The following is an 18,233-nucleotide window of genomic DNA, read 5'->3' as shown; positions in this document are numbered from 1 at the left end:
GATAGCATCGTAGAATTTCAAATTCAATTTGACGGTGAGAAATCTAGGTCTCAAACTAGTGTCCTGAACTTAAATAAAGGTAATTACAAAGGTATGAAAGCAGACTTGGTTAAAGTGGACTGGGAAAATATATTACAGGGTAAGAATGTAGAAAAGCAGTGGCAAACATTTAAGGAGATATTTCATAACTCTCAGCAGAGATATTCCAGTGAGAAAGAAAGACTCTAAAAGAAGGATGAACCATCTGTGGCGAACTAAGGAAGTAAAGGATGGTATCAAATTGAAAACAAAAACATACAATGTTGCAAAGAATAGTGGAAGGTCAGAGGTTAGGGAAATTAAAAAATGAGCAAAGGACGACTAAAAAAATGATAGAGAGAGAAGATAGCTTATGAGAGTAAGCTAGCAAGAAATATAAAAACAGACAGTAAGAGCGTCTACAGGTATATAAAAGGAAGGGAGGAGCTAAAGTAAATGTTGGTCCCCTAGAGGATGAGTCTGGGGAATTAATAATGGGAAACAGGGAAATGGCAGAGACTTTGAACAAATATTTTGTATCGGTCTTCACGGTAGAAGACACTCCAAGCATCCCAATAATGGATAATCAAGGGGCTATTTGGGTGGGCGGGGGACTTAAAACAATCACTATCTCTATAGAGAAAGTACTAGGCAAACTAATGGGACTAAAGGTGGACAAGTCCCCTGGACCCAATAGCCTGCATCCTAGAGTCTTAAAAGAGGTGGCTACAGAGATAGTGGATGCATTTTTTGTAATCTACCAAAATTCCCTGGATTCTGGAGAGGTCCCAGCGGACTGAAAAACCGCAAATGTAACGCCTCTATTTAAGAAAGGAGGGAAACAGAAAACAGGCAGCTTTCGACCAGTTAGCCTAACATCTGTCATTGGGAAAATGCTGGAGTCCATCATTAAGGAAGTGGTAACAGGACATTTAGAAAATCATGACATAGTCAAACAGAGTCAGTATAGTTTTATGAAAGGGAAATCATGTTTGACAAATTTTCTGGAGATCTTTGAGGATGTAACGAGCAGGGTTGATAAAGGGGAACAAGTAGATCTCGTGTATTTGGATTTCCAGAAGACATTCTATAAGGTGCCACATAAAAGGTTATTACATAAAATAAGAGCTCACAGGGTTGGGGGTTATATATTAACATGGATAGAGGATTGGCTAACTAACAGAAAACAGAGAGTCAGTGTAAATGGGTCATTTTAAGGTTGGCAAACTGTAACTAGTGGGGTGCCGCAGGGATCAGTGCTGGGCCTCCACTATTTACAATCTATATTAATGACTTGGATGAAGGGACCGAGTGTAATGGAGCCAAATTTGCTGATGATACAGAGATAGGTGGAAAAGCAAATTGTGTGGAGGACGCAAAGAATCTCCAAAGGAATATAGATAGGCTAAGTGAGTGCGCAAAAATCTGGCAGATGGAGCATAATGTGGGAAAACGCGAGGTTATCCACTTTGGTAGGAAAAATAAAAAATCACATTATTATTTAAATGGGGCGAGATTACAAAATGCTGAGGTACAGAGGGATCTGGGGTCCTTGTACATGAATCACAAAAAGTTAACATGCAGATACAGCAAGTAATTAGAAAGGCAAATGGAGTGTTGGCCTTTATTGCAAAGGGAATGGTGTATAAAAGTAGGGAAGTCCTGTTACAACTGTACAGGGCATTGGTGAGACCACACCTGGAGTACTGCGTACAGTTTTGGTCTCCTTATTTAAGGAAGGATACACTTGCATTAGAGGCAGTTCAGAGAAGGTTCACGAGGTTGATTCCTGAGTTGAAGAGGTTGTCTTATGAGGAAAGGTTGAGCAGGTTGGGCCTAAACTCATTGGGGTTTAGAAGAATGGGAGGGGATCTTATAGGAACATATAGGCCTAGAAATTCAGTTGTTAGCGCCAGCCGCTAGCGCCTTAGGAGGAGAAGTGGGGCGCTAAGCAGCTAGCGCCCGGGCGCGGCGCGACCTGCGCCTCTCGCGAACTTCACTCAAGATTTAGTGGCGGCGCAAAACCGCAGCGCCCGCTCAGCTGCGCGCGCAGATCCTGACATCTTTTCATGGTGCAACGCCCTTGGTGCGCCCCGAACCGGAACTTCAGTGGCGCCCCCTGCAACTGGTAGAGGGGAACGGTTCCCAGTCGCTGCGGGGCGCGGGGGGCGCTATTTAAAGGGGACTCCTCCTGCATTATATGTGGCAGCCATTTTGTGCCAATCCTTCCGTGTGAGAGACAGATATTTGGAGAGAGACAAAGGGAGAGAGCTTTCTGCTTTGACTCAGCTGTCACACCCTAGCCTTCTTTATTGTCCTGGGCGTTGACCTGTTGAAGCAGCTGTGGTCAGGCCTTGCTTCAGGGCTGCAGTGTGCAGGGCGTGGTAGCAAGCCAAATCGACCCTCCCCCTTTAAGAACTGACCGGCGCCAGCGTGTCTGCCTTCAATCAGCAACTCGCCGCACATGCGCTGCACCCGCCTTCGGTGGTAGTGCCTCGGCTCGCCGGCTTAGCGCCTTATGATAGTCGTGCAGCGCCTGCTTTAGCGCAGCAGCAACCTCTTGGGGCGATGCAACTCAATTTCGGCGAAGGTGGCACAAAGTTGCGCCAGTCGCTAAATTTAGCGAACGCCCGGCTGCAGCGTCCCAAACGTGGTGATACTGAATTTATAGGCCATAAGATTCTGAAGGGGCTTGACAGGGTAGATGCAGAAAGGATGTTTCCCCTCGTGGGGGAATCAAGAACAAGGGGGCATAATTTCAGAATAAGTGGGCCCCGATTTAATACTGAGATGAGAAGAAATTTCTTCTCCCAGAGGGTCGTGAATCTTTGGTATTCTCTTCCCCAGAGAGCTGTGGATGCTGAGTATATTGAGTATATTTAAGGTGGCGATAGACAGAGTTTTGAACGAGAAGGGAGTCAAGGGTTACGGGGAGCGAGCAGGGAAGTGGAGTTGAGGCCAAGATCAAATCAGCCACGACCTTATTGAATGGTGGAGCAGGCTCGAGGGGCCGAATGACCACCTCCTGCTCCTATATCTTATGTTCTTATGTTATGTTCAGAGGGACCCTGGTTCCAAATGATTCGAGGTTGACCCGTATTGGGGACAGTGATTTAACTTTATTCAGCACAAGCAAGACTTCATTCACTACAGTATTCAAGCAGCAGTTACAGTGTATTATTGAGACTTATATTACCACTCATACTCTGGGTACAAGCCGCAACTGTGAGTAAGCTGCACCCTGTGTCTCTTGTCTCTCATCTCTTCTCGTCTCCCGGGTGTCTCCTTGTTTCTTCCTGAATTCTTCTACTGTGTCTCTGGAATCCGCTACCCCTGGAATCCGCTACAATTTGCGGCTGTTACGAACTCCTTCTTATACCCTTACTCTGATTCAAAACCTATGGAGCCCTCCTGAACCAATGACTGACTGACACCCAAACACAAAATCCAATTATAAAGATGCCACGTTGGTATCACCCTGGCTTACTCAGGCTTTTGGTCTGATGACACTCTTACATCATCTGTTTCTGACCATTAAGACTCTTTTTAAAATTTGTTTATAGAAACATAGAAGATAGGAGCAGGAGTAGGCCATTTGGCCCCTCGAGCCTGCTCCGCCATTCAATGAGATCATGGCTGATCATCCAAATTCAGTACCCTGTCCCTGCCTTCTCCCCATATCCCTTGATCCCTTTAGCCTTAAGAAATATATCCAACTCTTTCTTGAATATATTTAATGTATTGGCCTCGACTGCCTTCAGTGGCAGAGAATTCCACAGGTTCACCACTCTCTGGGTGAAGAAATTCCTCCTCATCTCAGTCCTAAATGGCTTACCCCTTATCCTTAGACTATGACCCCTGGTTCTGGACTCCCCTGCCATTGGGAACATCCTTCCTGCATCTAGTCTGTCCAGGCCTGACAGAATTTTATAGTTTCCGATGAGATCCCCTCTCAATCTTCTAACCTCCAGTGAGTATAATCCCAATCGGCACAATCTCTCCTCATACGTCATTCCTGCTATCCCAGGTATCAGCCTGGTGAATCTTCGCTGCACTCCTTCCAAGGCAAGGACGCCCTTCCTCAGATAAGGCGACCAAAACTGCACACAATACTTAAGGTGCGGTCTCACCAAGGCCCTGTACAACTGCAGCAAGACATCCTTGTTCCTGTACTCGAACACTCTTGCTACGAAGGCCAACATACCATTTGCCTTCTTAACCGCCTGCTGCACCTGCATGCTTACCTTCAGCGACTGGTGCACAAGAACACCCAGGTCTCTTTGCACTTCCCCTTCTCCCAGTCTATTGCCATTCAAATGATAATCTACCTTCCTGTTTTTGCCACCAAAGTGGATAACCTCACATTTATCCACAATATAGTGCATTTGCCATGTTTCTGCCCAATCACCCAACCTGTCAAAATCGTACTGGAGTTTCACGACATCCTCCTCACAGCATACCCTCCCACCCAGCTTTGTGTCGTCTGCAAATTTGGAGATATTACATCCAATTCCCTCGTCCAGATCATTAATATATATTGTGAACAGCTGGGGTCCTAGGACCGATCCTTGCGGTACCCCACTAGTCACTGCCTGCCACTCGGAAAACGACCTGTTTATTCCAACTCTTTGCTTTCTATCCACCAACCAGTTCTCTATCCAAGTCAATACCTTGCCCCCAATCCCATGTGCCTTAATTTTGCACGCTAATCTCTTATGCGGGACCTTTTTGAAAGCCTTCTGAAAGTCCAAATATACCACATCCACTGGTTCTCCTTTATCTATTTTACCAGTTACATCCTCAAAAAATTCCAGTAGATTAGTCAAGCACGATTTACCTTTTGTAAATCCATGTTGACTTTGTCCGATCCTGTCACTGCTTTCCAAGTGCTCTGCTATTACATCTTTTATAATGGACTCCAGCATGTCCCCACTACCGATATCAGGCTCACCGGTCTATAATTCCCCACTTTTTCTCTACCACCTTTTTTGAATAGTGGGGTAACATTAGCTACCCTCCAATCCATGGGTGCTGTTCCAGAGTCTATCGAGTTCTGGAAGATGACCAGCAATGCATCTACTATTTCTAGGGCCACTTCCTTAAGTACCCTAGGATGTAGATTATCAGGCCCTGGGGATTTATCGGCCTTCAGTCCCATCAATTTTCCTAACACCATTTCCCTACAAATACTGATTTCTTTCAGTTCCACCCTTTCATCAGTCCCTATGTTCCCCGGCATCTCTGGGAGGTTATTTGCGTCCTCCTTTGTGAAGACAGAACCAAAATATGTATTTAGTTGGTCTGCCATTTCTTTGTTCCCCATTATAAATTCCCCTGATTCTGACTGCAAGGGACCTACGCTTGACTTCACCAATCTTTTTCTCTTCACATATCTATAAAAGCTTTTAGTCAGTTTTTATGTTCCCTGCAAGCTTACTCTCTTATGGGATGTGGGCGTCGCTGACAAGGCCGGCATTGATTGCCCATCCCTAATTGCCCTTGAGGAGGTGGTGGTGAGCCGCCTGTTGAACTGTTGCAGTCTGTGAGGTGAAGGTTCTCCCACAGTGCTGTTCTGTAGGAAGTTCCAGGATTTTGACCCAGTGACGATGAAGAAACGGCAATATACTTCCAAGTCAGGATGGTGTGTGACATGGGTGGTAACTTGGAAGTGGTGGTGTTCACATGCGCCTCCTGCCCTTGTCCTTCTAGGTGGTAGAGATCGCGGGTTTGGGAGGTGCTGCCGAATAAGCCTTGGTGAATTGCTGCAGTGCATCTTGCAGATGGCACACACTGCAGCCACGGTACGCCGGTGGTTGAGGGAGTGAATGTTTAAGGTGGTGGATGGGGTGCCAATCAAGCGGGCTGCTTTGTCCTGGAAGGTGTCGAGCTACTTGAGTGTTGTTGGAGCTGCACTCATCCAGGCAAGTGGAGAGTATTCCATCACACACCTGACTTGTGCCTTGTAGATGCTGGAAAGGCTTTGGGGAGTCAGGAGGTGAGACATGGGTGGTAACTTGGAGGTGATGGAGATTGCGGTAATTGGCCGGGTTGGATTTGCCCTGCTTTTTGTGGCGAAGACATACCAGGGCAGTTTTCGGCATTGTCGGATAGATGCCAGTGTTGTAGCTGTACTGGAACAGCTTGCCTAGAAGCGCGGTTAGTTCTGGAGCACAAGTCTTCAGCACGACAGACGGGATGCTGACAGGGCCCATAGCCTTCGCTGTATTTTTTTTAATTCATTTTTATGGGATGTGGGTGTCGCTGGCAAGGCCGGCATTTATTGCCCATCCCTAATTGCCGTTGAGAAGGTGGTGGTGAGCCTCCTTCTTGAACCGCTGCAGTCCTTGGTTGGGGGAGTGAATGTTTAAAGTGTTAGAGGGGGTGCCCCAATCAAGCGGGTGCTTTGTACTGTATGGTGTCGAGATTCTTGAGTGTTATTTGCGCTGCAGTCATCCAGGCAAGTGGAGAGTATTCCATCACACTCCTTACTTAGAACATAAGAACATAAGAAATAGGAGCAGGAGTCGGCCAATCGGCCCCTCGAGCCTGCTCCGCCATTCAATAAAATCATGGCTGATCTGATCCTAACCGCCAATCTACGATCACAGAACCATCTCCTGAATCTAACAGAATTACACACACGAAATAGGAGCAGGATCAGGCTACACGGCCCCTGGGCCCGCTCCGCTACCCACAGGGCCATGACCGATCCGAACCTAGACTCATGTCTTGTAGATGGTAGAAAGGCTTTGGGGAGTCAGGAAGTGAGACACTCGCCACAGAATACCTAGCCTCTGACCTGCTGTTGTTGCCACAGTATTTATGTGGCTGGTCCAGTTAAGTTTCTGGTCAATGGTGACGCCCAGGATGTTGATGGTGGGGGATTCGGCGATGGGAATGCCATTGAATGTCAAGGGGAGGTGGTTAGACTCTCGGTTGTTGGAGATAGTCATTGCCTGGCACTTCTGTGGCGCGAATGTTACCTGCCACTTATCAGCCCAAGCCTGAATGTCGTCCAGGTCTTGTTGCATGCGGGCATGGACTGCTTCATTATCTGAGGAGTTGTGAATGGCGCTGAACGCTGTGCAGTCATCAGCGAACATCCCCACTTCTGACCGTATCCAGTGCACACAGCCGTTTCTTGCTACCACGTGGAGTGGATTGGCTGACGACGGGCTTCTGTGATGGTGGGGACCTCGGGAAGGCAGATTTGGATCATCCACTCGGCACTTCTGGCTGAAGATGGTTGCAAACGCTTCAGCCTTGTCACGTACTGGACTCCACCATCCTTGAAGATGAGGATGTTCATGGAGCCTCCTTCTCCCGTTAGTTGTTTAATGGTCCACCACCATTCACGACTAGATGTGGCAGAACTGCAGAGCATTGATCTGATCCGTTGATTGTGGGTTCACTTCGCACTGTCTATAGCATGCTGCTTCTGCTTTTTAACATGCATGTAGTCCCGTGTTGCAGCTTCCCCAGGTTGGAACGTCATTTTTCGGTACGCCTAGTGCGGCTGCTGGCATGCTCTTCTACACTCCTCAGTGAGCCAGGGTTGGTCCCCTGGTTTGATGGTAATGGTAGACTGAGGGATATGTCGGCCCATGAGGTTACTGATTGTGGTGGAATACAATTCTGCTGCTGCTGATGGCCCACAGCACCTCATGGATGCCCAGTTTGGAGCTGCTTGATCTGTACTGAATCTATCCCATTTAGCACGGTGGTAGTGCCACACAACACGATGGAGGGTGCCCTCAGTGTGAAGACGGGACTTCATCTCCACAATGACTGTGCAGTGGTCACTGCTACCAATGCTGTCATGGACAGATGCATCTTCGACAGGTAGTTTGGTGAGGACGAGGTCAAGTAGCTTTTTCCCTCATGTTGGTTCTCGCACCACCTATCACAGGCCCAGACTGGCAGTTATGTCCTTCAGTACTTGGCCAGCTCGGTCAGTAGAGGAGCTACTGAGGCACTCTTGGTGATGGACATTGAAGTCCTCCACCCAGAGTACATTCTGTGCACTTGCTGCTCTCAGTGCTTCTTCCAAGTGGTGTTCAACATGGAGGAGTACTGATTCATCAGCTGAGGGAGGGCCTAAAGCCATGAGACTTCATGAGTTCCGGAGTCAATATTGAGGACTCCCAGGACCACTCCTTCCCTACTGTATACCACTGTGCCACCACTCCTGGTGGGTCTGTCCTGCCGGTGGGACAGGATCTGCCCAGGGATGGTGATGGAGGAGTTTGGGACAGTGGCTGAAAGGTATGATTCTGTGAGTATGAGCCTGTCAGGCTGTTGCTTGACTTGTCTGTGGAACAGCTCTCCCAATATTGGCACAAGTCCCCAGATGTTCGTGAGGAGGACTTTGCAGGGGCGACTGGGCTGGGTGTGCCATTGTCATGTCCGTAGCTGGTACCGATATCAATGCTGGGTGGTCCAAGCGGTTTTATCTGAGGTATTTTTGGCAATACTGAAGGAATATGTCTCCACAGGTTGAGATACGGCCCTTGCTGTTGGCCTTTGTTTTTATAATTCACTGGGGATGTTCTAACATTTCAGCACAATGGTAACTGCACCTGACCTTGGTTCCCAGGCTAACTGCAGGCTATTCGACCGTGAAAATCTCTTTCTCACCCCAGGCTGTCTGGTTACAGCTTCCTCACAGACTTTTAAGCATAAGAAAAAGGGTTACATGTTACACATCATTCAGGTTATCATTGCATACAGTTGGTGATTACAAACTTCTACATTTAATCCTTACACGCGATTATGGATTTCTTACTGACGATCATAAGATATTATTGGTTATAAGATATTAAAACAAGAATTCAAAATAAACAACGAACATGTAATTCATAACAATCTTACAGTCCCTGCCTCGTATCTCAGTCTCTGGAATTCCATTAATCCTCTCAGCTTTTCTCACAGACTGACTGTCGCTTTGCTAACAAGGCTTGTTAAAGTCTGCACCTTTTAATATTTGGTCAAGCAGGCCCAAGGCCTCTTCCATTTTAAAATCTAACCGGGTCTACCCAAGGCATATTACACTGGTTTATAAACACGATTATTCAAGAATCGGCGAGCATTGACTAACAGTTACATAATACCAACCTAAACCTACAACTAATAATGTTTATTTCATTTCGTCCATGTTAGCTAGTGGGAATCTGAAATGGGGATTTCTCAGGATTCTTACACTGGGACAGACAGATACTCGCTGGAGGACTTATCAGGAACAGTTGTAAGCGTGTAGCTCTCATCTCCTTACGCAGCTCCAAGTCCAAGTCCCTCTGAGCTTTTGGGTGTTGTACCATTTATCGACCCCGCCCATAGAACTGGCCCCGCCGCCAGATCGGGATAATGAGCCTGGCGAGTTTCTGCTGATTGTGCCCATTTGAGGAAGCTCTTCAAATTGAACCCGTTTTTAGGGGCACAGGCACTAGTAGGCACGTTTTAACAGTTTTTAAACATTAAAAACTATTTAATTTACGAAGAAACCGACTAGTGTACACCAATGAAACTGGTAAATGGTTCAGTACAGTTTTAAAGTCATTCTTAGTGATTTCAAAGCAGACAACTCAGGTGGAGGATTAGACACTCTGAATAAAATGCTTATTTTTTGTGATCATAGAATGATACAGAACAAAAGCAGACCATTCGGCCCATCTTTGGTAGAGCTATCCTATTAATCCCAGTCCCCTGCTCTTTCCCCACAGCCTTGTCATTTTTTCCCTTGAACTATTTATCCAATACTCTTTGGAAAGTTACTATTGAATCTGCTTCCACCGCACTTTCAGGTAGCGCGTTCCAGATCACAACAACTCGCTGTGTAAAAAATGTTTCCTCATGTCGCCTCTGGTTCTTTGGCCAATCACCTTCAATCTGTGTCCTCTGGTTACCAACCCTTCTGCCATTCGAAACAGTTTCTCCTTATTTACTCGATCAAAAACATTCATGATATTGAACACGTCTGTCAAATCTCCTCTTAACCTTCTCTGCTCTAAGGAGAACAACCCAAGTTTCTCCAGTCTCTCCACGTGACTGAACTCCCTCATCCCTGGTACCATTCTACTAAATTTCTCCTGCACCCTGTCCAAGGCCTTGACATCCTTCCTAAAGTTCGGTGCCCAGAATTGAACACAATCCTCCAGCTGAGGCCTAACCAGTGTTTTATAAAGGTTTAGCATAACCTCCTTGCTTTTGTACTCTATTCCTGTATTAATAAAGCCAAGGATCCCATATTATTTTAACAGCCTTCTCAACTTGTCCTGCCACTTTCAAAGATTTATGTACATACACCCCAGGGGTCTCTTTGTTCCTGCACACCTTTAAAATTGTACCATTGAGATCATATTGTCTCTCCTCATTCTTCCTACCAAAATATCACTAAACACTTCTCTGCATTAAACGTTGTCTATCATTTGTCTGACCGTTTCATCAGTCTGTCTATGTCCTTCTGAAGTCTGTTACTATCCTCCTCAATATTTACAACATTTACGAGTTTCATATCGTCTGAAAACTTTGAAATGATGCCTTGTATACCCAAGTCCAGGTCATTAATAGATATCAAAAGGAGCAGTGGTCCTAATAAGGACCCAGGGATCACCACTGTATACTTCCCTCCAGTCTGAAAAACAACCATTCACCACTACTCGCTACTTTCTGCCCTTTAATCCTGTGAGCTTTAATTTTGATAACAAGTCTCTTATGTGGTACCTTGTTTTGAAAGTCTATGTACACCACATCCACCTCACTACCTTCATCAACTCTCCCCGTTACTTCATCAAAGAACTCGATCACGTTAGTCAAACACGATTTGCCTTTAACAAATCTGTGCTGACTTTCGTTTACTCGCCCATACTTTCCCAAACGCTGATTAATTTTGTCCCAGATTATTGTCTCTACAACTTTCCCCACCACCGACGTTAGGCTGACTGGCCTGTAGTTGCCAGGTTTAGCCCTCTCCCCTTTTTAAAAGAGCGGTGTAACATTTGCAATCCTCCGGTCCTCTGGCACCGCCCCCAGATCTAAGGAGTGTTGGGAGATTGTGGCCAGAACCTCCACAATTTCCCCCCTTACTTCCCCCAGTAACATAGGATGCATCCCATCCAGACCGGGGACTTTTCTACTTTGAGGAACATACACACACACATCTACCCATATACACCCAGTCCCACAGAGAGACTTTCCTCCGTTAGTAATCTGGTAAGGAGTATGGAATGTGTTCAACCCCCAGGTATTTTAACCCCAGTTTGTGGTGCATTAAACTGGGAACAGTATTTAGTTGTACATTGAGGCTCCAGTTCCAGCTTTTGTTCATTTTAGTATTTATATCCCCACAGAATCCCACAGTGCGGAGGCGGGTGTAATGTTTGATATTTTCAGAAGCTGTGACCTCCCTCCCTGGAAGCCCCGGTGTTTTCTGCTGTTGTCAGATCCTCGTTTCCTCCCCTCAGGGCGGCTCTTTTCTCGAATTGAGAAACAAAAAAATCAGTCAGAAAGGGGGAGCTCGGTGAGAACATCTCCCCCCGATCCCCGGCCAGTCTCTCCCCCCCGATCCCCGGCCAGTCTCTCCCCCCGATCCCCGGCCAGTCTCTCCCCCCGATCCCCGGCCAGTCTCTCCCCCCGATCCCCGGCCAGTCTCTCCCCCCGATCCCCGGCCAGTCTCTTCCCCCGATCCCCGGCCAGTCTCTCCCCCCGATCCCCGGCCAGTCTCTCCCCCCGATCCCCGGCCAGTCTCTCCCCCCGATCCCCGGCCAGTCTCTCCCCCCGATCCCCGGCCAGTCTCTCCCCCCGATCCCCGGCCAGTCTCTCCCCCCGATCCCCGGCCAGTCTCTCCCCCCGATCCCCGGCCAGTCTCTCCCCCCGATCCCCGGCCAGTCTCTCCCCCCGATCCCCGGCCAGTCTCTTCCCCCCGATCCCCGGCCAGTCTCTTCCCCCCGATCCCCGGCCAGTCTCTTCCCCCCGATCCCCGGCCAGTCTCTCCCCCCCGATCCCCGGCCAGTCTCTCCCCCCAATCCCCGGCCAGTCTCTCCCCCCGATCCCCGGCCAGTCTCTCTCTCTCCCCCCCCCCCCCCCCCCCCGATCCCCGGCCAGTCTCTCCCCCCCGATCCCCGGCCAGTCTCTCTCAACTCCCCGGTTAATCTCTCTAATTCTCTGCTTTTTCTCCCAGTCTCTGTGACCCTTGATGTGGAAACAGCGCATCCAGGACTCGAGGTGTCTGAGGATCTGAAGAGTGTGAGATGGACCGGGATCCGGAGGAATCTCCCTGACACCGGGAAGAGGTTTACACTCTCGGCCTGTGTGCTGGGATCGGAGGGATTCACATCGGGGAGACATTACTGGGAGGTGGAGGTGGCGGGGAATCGGTACTGGAGACTGGGAGTAGCCGCAGAGTCTGTGAAGAGGAAGGGTTGGGTCAGACTGAGCCCGGAGACTGGACTCTGGACCATCGAGCGGTATGGTGATGCGTTTTATGTAAACTCCTCCCCTGAATCCCGTCTCCCCGCCGGTTCGATCCCCGGGAAGGTGGGAGTTTATCTCAGTTATGAGTCCGGGACAGTTTCATTTTACAGCGCGGACACCAAGTCCCATCTCCACACCTTCATTGGGAATAAATTCACGGGGAAACTTTATCCTTTCTTCTGGACTTGGGATGTGAACAAGTGTCTGAGAATCTGCTCCGGCTCCGATCCGGGTCTGTAAAAGGGGCGGGGCCTCGGGCCGACCCGCATCATCCATGACGTCAGTGACTTGACCCGCACCATTCGGGTCAGGAGCAGAGGTCAGGGGTCAGGAGTTGGAAAATGTAATTTCCAAATTACACGTTGTAAAATCCCAATGATACTGTAAATACAACCAATAAAAATATAAAATGTCAGAAGAAAGAAAGACTTGCATTTCTATAGCGCCTTTCACGACCACCGGGCTTCCCAAAGCGCTTTACAGCCAATGAAGTACTTTTTGGAGTGTAGTCACTGTTGTAATGTGGGAAACGCGGCAGCCAATCTGCGCACAGCAAGCTCCCACAGACAGCAATGTGATAATGACCAGATAATCTGTTTTTTGTTAAGCTAATTGAGGGATAAATATTGGCCAAGACACCGGGGAAAACTCAAACACAAAAGCAAAATACTGCAGATGCTGGAAATCTGAAATAAACAGAGAAAATGCTGGAAATACTCAGCAGGTCAGGCAGCATCTGTGGAGAGAGAAACAGAGTTAACGTTTCAGGTCGATGACCCTTCCTCAGAACTCTGCTTTGAAATAGTGCCTTGGGATCTTTTACATCCACCTGAGAGAGCAGACAGGGCCTCGGTTTAAGGTCTCATCGAAAAGACACCTCCGACAGTGCGGCGCTCGCTCAGTACTGCACTGGAGTGTCAGCCTAGATTGTTGTGCTCATGTCTCTGGAGTGGGACTTGAACCCACAACTTTCTGACTCAGGAAGCGAGAGTGCGACCAACTGAACCACTGGCTGACACTGTAATTAAAAACAAAGACTAAAATAAAAAGTAAAACCGACAGCAACTCCATCCCAGCCCTTTCTCATCACTGCCCCACTCCTTTATATTAAAAAGCAGGTATAAGTTGTGCTCTCAAAATGAGGACATTCCTCAGTTCATCAGCACCATTAGTGATGAGAAATACACAAACTATCTCTCTTCAAGAAGACGGGGAATTTGCAAATCTTCGGTTTAACGGGCTGAATGTTCACTTTTACTGCGGTGCGGGCTGTAAAACGGGCGGCCGATCCGCTAACGCCTGTTGTGGTAAAAGTGAAAATTCACCCCAGAGTGTTTGACATTCCCTCGCAGTTGATTGTAGTGCCACTTTCAGCCAGGAGATGGGAATGGCGAGCTGTACAAAGAGCTGTAAAGTTTTACAGTGCAGTATCACCACCTGCTGGTGGAAACCGGTACTGAGGGAATATCAAAAACAGCAAATGCTGAAACACTCGGCTGATCAGACAATTCAGGCAGGACCTTCCTTCAGAACTGAAAGACGATGGGATCAGAAAAAAGAATGGAAAATAAACACGAGCCTAGAATTCCCTCTTCTGTGCTCCTGAAACACACCGAGTCCCTGTCGGGAAAATCCGCATTCACGGTCTGTCCATTGTTCAAAAAAGTAGTTTGGGATTGTGGAATTTCCCAATATGGGCTCTTGTTGTGTGTCAGGAGAGCGGAATTCCAAAATCTGGGCCTGTATTCCGAGTACAGAGAGGAGATTAATCAGTTTAAAAAATCTCTGAAGTGGTTGCTGAAGACATGAAATTTATTTCCAGAGGGTTCCTGGGAGATACTTTGGTCAAAAGTGAATGGAAACTAGTTACTGGATTATCCTAGGCAGCGCCCTAGGTATGTGTCAGACCGTTACTTCACCCCTTGGTCCTGGATTTGAATCAAACAATAACAAATTGCATTTATATAGCACCTTAAACATAGTAAAATGACCCAAGGCGCTTCACAGGAATGTTATCAAACCAAATTTGACACTGAGCTTGGTCAAAGAGGTAGGTTTAATTTAATGTCCATGTAATGTAATTAGCGCCACAGTCACTCGGAGGAATGCCAGGGTTCGATGAACAGACTGTGACTATCTTCTTGTTCAGTATTACTTCTTTGTACTGGATGTTTAATGCATAATAAACCTGTTTTACTGATACACAATATACCTGGACCCAGAGTGCTTTGTGTAGTCACGGAGAAATTATTCTAAAGAACTTTTAAAAGCGACATCATCCCTCAGTCTTCTCTTATCTAGAGAAAAGAGCCCCAGACTGGGTGCTCTCCAGTGACTCCTCCCACTGGACGTGGCCATCAGGTGAGGACACAACTGAGCTCAGCTCTGCTGTTCCCGAGACTGGAGTCAGTGCCTTCAGGAGAAGAAGCGAGGAAATTGAGGTTTCAGGGACTTCTACAAAGAAAGCCACATTATAACAAGGCAATTGGCTGTGCTGGTGCTCAGCTCACTGTGCCACGGTGCTCGCTGCACTCCACACATGGTGATCTCCCAGTCTGAGCTGTGCTGCCCTATAAGCTGGAGTGAAATCTCTTTTACAGCCCTCAGTGCATTGAGAAATATTGTGGTTTTCAACTTATTTTTTTCATGAGTAAGCTCTGTCACTGTAGTGTGGCAAATTCAGTTGCCCCCTTTCCCCCGCCCCTCCAGTGCCACACATCTGTTCCCAGCTGATGGGGCTCACTGGCAAACTGTTCCTACCGGATATAAAACACAAAGTGCCGGCAGTGCTTGGCAGACCAGCCAGTATCTGTAAAGAGAAAAGAGCCGATTGATGGTTTGAATGTGAATCTTTTCATCAGAATTCGTGATGAGGCGTTATACACCTGAAACACCTTTGCCAATTCAGGTTTATTGTATTAGTAGATTCTGTTTTTTATATTATTGTTCACACCATGTCTCTGCTAATACGGAAATGTAAACTGCTTCGAGCAGATACAGAAGAAGAGAGCACCTTTGTTTCATTTCTTTACCTCCCTGCCTGTGCTGGGACGCGTCTTGGCTCTGATGTGAGCTCCCTGCTTCTGCTGGGATGCTGATTGCCTCTGCTGTGTGCTTCATGCATCTGCTGGAATACACCCTGGTTCTGCTGGGAAACCCCATGCCGCTGTGTGATTGATGCTCCTTTCCTCTCTTTACCTGCCTCTGTTGGCCTGAGTAAGATCTGGATCTCAATGTGTGGCCAACAACAGTGCCCGTGAACTTTCTTCCACTACATCCACGGGTATCTTGCTCCTGACAGACCAGTAAGCAGCGCCTGAACTTCCTGCTTTAGAGTTTTTGTCTGACAACATTTTTGTTCTTTTCGTTCTCTTTGTTTGTATTGTTAGATTAATGAATGTAATAAACATGGCGAGACTGCTCTAAAACCACGTGATCGCTGGTTGGATGCAAATTCATTACGAAAAAAACCAAATCAATGAAGGAATTCTGGGGATAAAATGGTTTTGGGCGGTAGTTCAAAATGTCCAGTTAAGTCCAGAATGAGATGTGAACTGCAGGAATAAACACAGGAAATGCTGGAAATCCTCGGCAGGTCAGGCAGCATGTGTAGGGAGAGAAACCGAGTTTCAGGTCGATGAGCCTTGGTCAGAACTGCAGGAAGCCGGTGAGCTCGCTGCCTGTAATGTGGCTCCACAGCCGGAAGGTGGCGCGCCATGGCCGTGTCTCCGGTGGATTCCCGCGGTCCGGCTCACTCGAGCTGCTTTCCCACTGCGGCCATTGGCCACACTTCCCCAAGGCCCGCCAGCTTCACTCGCTCTCAGAAGGAACCGCATGAAGGTTCCGTCAATGACCAATTCCTGAGTCTGTTCCGCGACCCGTCTGCGTGCGATTCACAGGCTGAAATAGAAGAGCCCGTGTCCAGTGACAATGACCTGGTCATTGGCCGGAGAGCCTGTCACTCAGTGAGGGGGCGGGTCTCTCCCGGGGGAAGTGGATTGGCCGGAGAGCCTGTCACTCAGTGAGGGGGGTGGGTCTCTCCCGGGGGAAGCGGATTGGCCGGAGAGCCTGTCACTCAGTGAGGGGGCGGGTCTCTCCTGGGGAAAGCGGATTGGCTGGAGAAAATGAACACAATCCTACATTCTCTGAAGCCGAAGAAAACCACTTTTGAAGATTTTGAGTTTAAGCAACAAGAGAGCGTCTGTGAAATGAAGGTGAATTCTCAGTGGGCCGTTGTGGGCTGCGCCTGTACGGGTAGCGTGTGATGCACCCCATGCCCGGATAACAGGACTCATAGAATCATAGAAAGTTACAGCACGGAAGGAGGGCATTTCGGTCCATCGTGTCCGCGCCGGCCAACAAAGAGCTATCCAGCCTAATCCCACTTCCCAGCTCTTGGTCCGTAGCCCTGCAGGTTAAAGCATCCCAAGTGCACACCCAAGTACTTTTTAAATGTGGTTCGGGTTTCTGCCTCTACCACCCTTTCAGGCAGTGAGTTCCAGACCCCCCAAAACCCTCTGGGTGAAGAAATTTCCCCTCAAATCCCCTCTAAACCTTCCACCAATTACTTTAAATCTGTGCCCCCTGGTTTTTGACCCCTCTGCTGAGGGAAATAGGTCCTTTCTATCCACTTTATCGAGGCCCCTCATAATTTTATACACCTCAATAAGGTCTCCCCTCAACCTCTGTACCCTCTCTAGTGCAATCACATCTTTCCTGTAATGTGGTGACCAGAACTGCACACAGTACTCTAGCTGAGGCCTAACTAGTGTTTTATACATTTGAAGCATAACCCCCCCTGCTCTTGTATTCTATGCCATGGCTAATAAAGGCAAGCATTCCATATGGCTTCTTAACCACCTTATCTACCTGGCCTGCTACCTTCAGGGATCTGTGGACATCAAAGGTCCCTTTGTTCCTCTACACTACTCAGTGTCCTACCATTTAATGTGTATTCCCTTTCCTTGTGAGCCCTCCCCAAATACATTACCTCACACGTCTCCGGATTGAATTCCATTTGTCACTGTTCTACCCACCTGACCAATTTATTGATATCTTCCTGCAGTCAACAACTTCCTTCTTCAGTATCAACCACACAGCCGATATTAATATCATCTGCAAACTTCTTAATCATACCCCCTAGATTCAAGTCTAGATCATTGATATATACCACAAAAAGCAAGGGACCTAGTACTGAGCCCTGCGGAACTCAACTGTATACAGCCTTGCAGTCACAAAAACACCCATCAACCATTACCCTCTACTTCCTGCCTCCGAGCCAGTTTTGAATCCAACTTGACACTTTGCGGCGGCGGACCTGGGTGGAGTGAGGCGGCGGCGGAGAGACTACAAGACCGAGGCGGCAGACCAGGTAGGCCCCACAGTGGCGGCGGACCTGGGTGGAGCGAGGCGGCGGCGGAGCGACTACAGAACCGAGGCGGCAGACCAGGTAGGCCCCACAGCGGCGGCGGAGCTGGGTGGAGCAAGGCGGCGGCGGAGGGACTACAAGACCGAGGCAGCAGACCAGGTAGGCCCCACAGTGGCGGCGGACCTGGGTGGAGCGAGGCGGCGGCGGAGCGACTACAAAACCGAGGCGGCAGACCAGGTAGGCCCCACAGCGGCGGCGGAGCTGGGTGGAGCAAGGCGGCGGCGGAGCGACTACAAAATCGAGGCGGCAGACCAGGTAGGTTTACCAATCTCAGAGCGGGAGAGAGAGAAGTAAAAAGTAATCGAAGTGTGACATCACC

General features: G+C 48.3%; 2 protein-coding genes across 2 annotated transcripts in view; both read left to right on the top strand.

Annotated features, from left to right (window-relative positions):
- The window catches only part of LOC147096388 (uncharacterized), a 35,928-nt gene extending 23,016 nt beyond the window's left edge, over positions 1 to 12,912 (top strand). The window contains exon 12 of the mRNA XM_085975146.1: positions 12,194 to 12,912. Coding sequence (XP_085831272.1) covers positions 12,194 to 12,726 — 533 coding nt within the window. The 3' untranslated portion in view covers positions 12,727 to 12,912. The remainder of the gene's footprint in view (positions 1 to 12,193) is intronic.
- LOC147096384 (uncharacterized) overlaps positions 1 to 18,233 on the top strand; it is a 419,163-nt gene that overhangs the window by 231,220 nt on the left and 169,710 nt on the right. The window lies entirely within an intron of this gene.

The sequence above is a fragment of the Somniosus microcephalus genome, unplaced genomic scaffold, assembly GCF_052327205.1.
Source record: "Somniosus microcephalus isolate GS21.2 unplaced genomic scaffold, FLI_Smic_1.0 unresolved_chr1, whole genome shotgun sequence".
Taxonomy (NCBI): domain Eukaryota; kingdom Metazoa; phylum Chordata; class Chondrichthyes; order Squaliformes; family Somniosidae; genus Somniosus; species Somniosus microcephalus.
The sequence above is the reverse complement of the archived record's forward strand: the minus strand, read 5'-3'. Positions and strand labels throughout refer to the sequence as shown.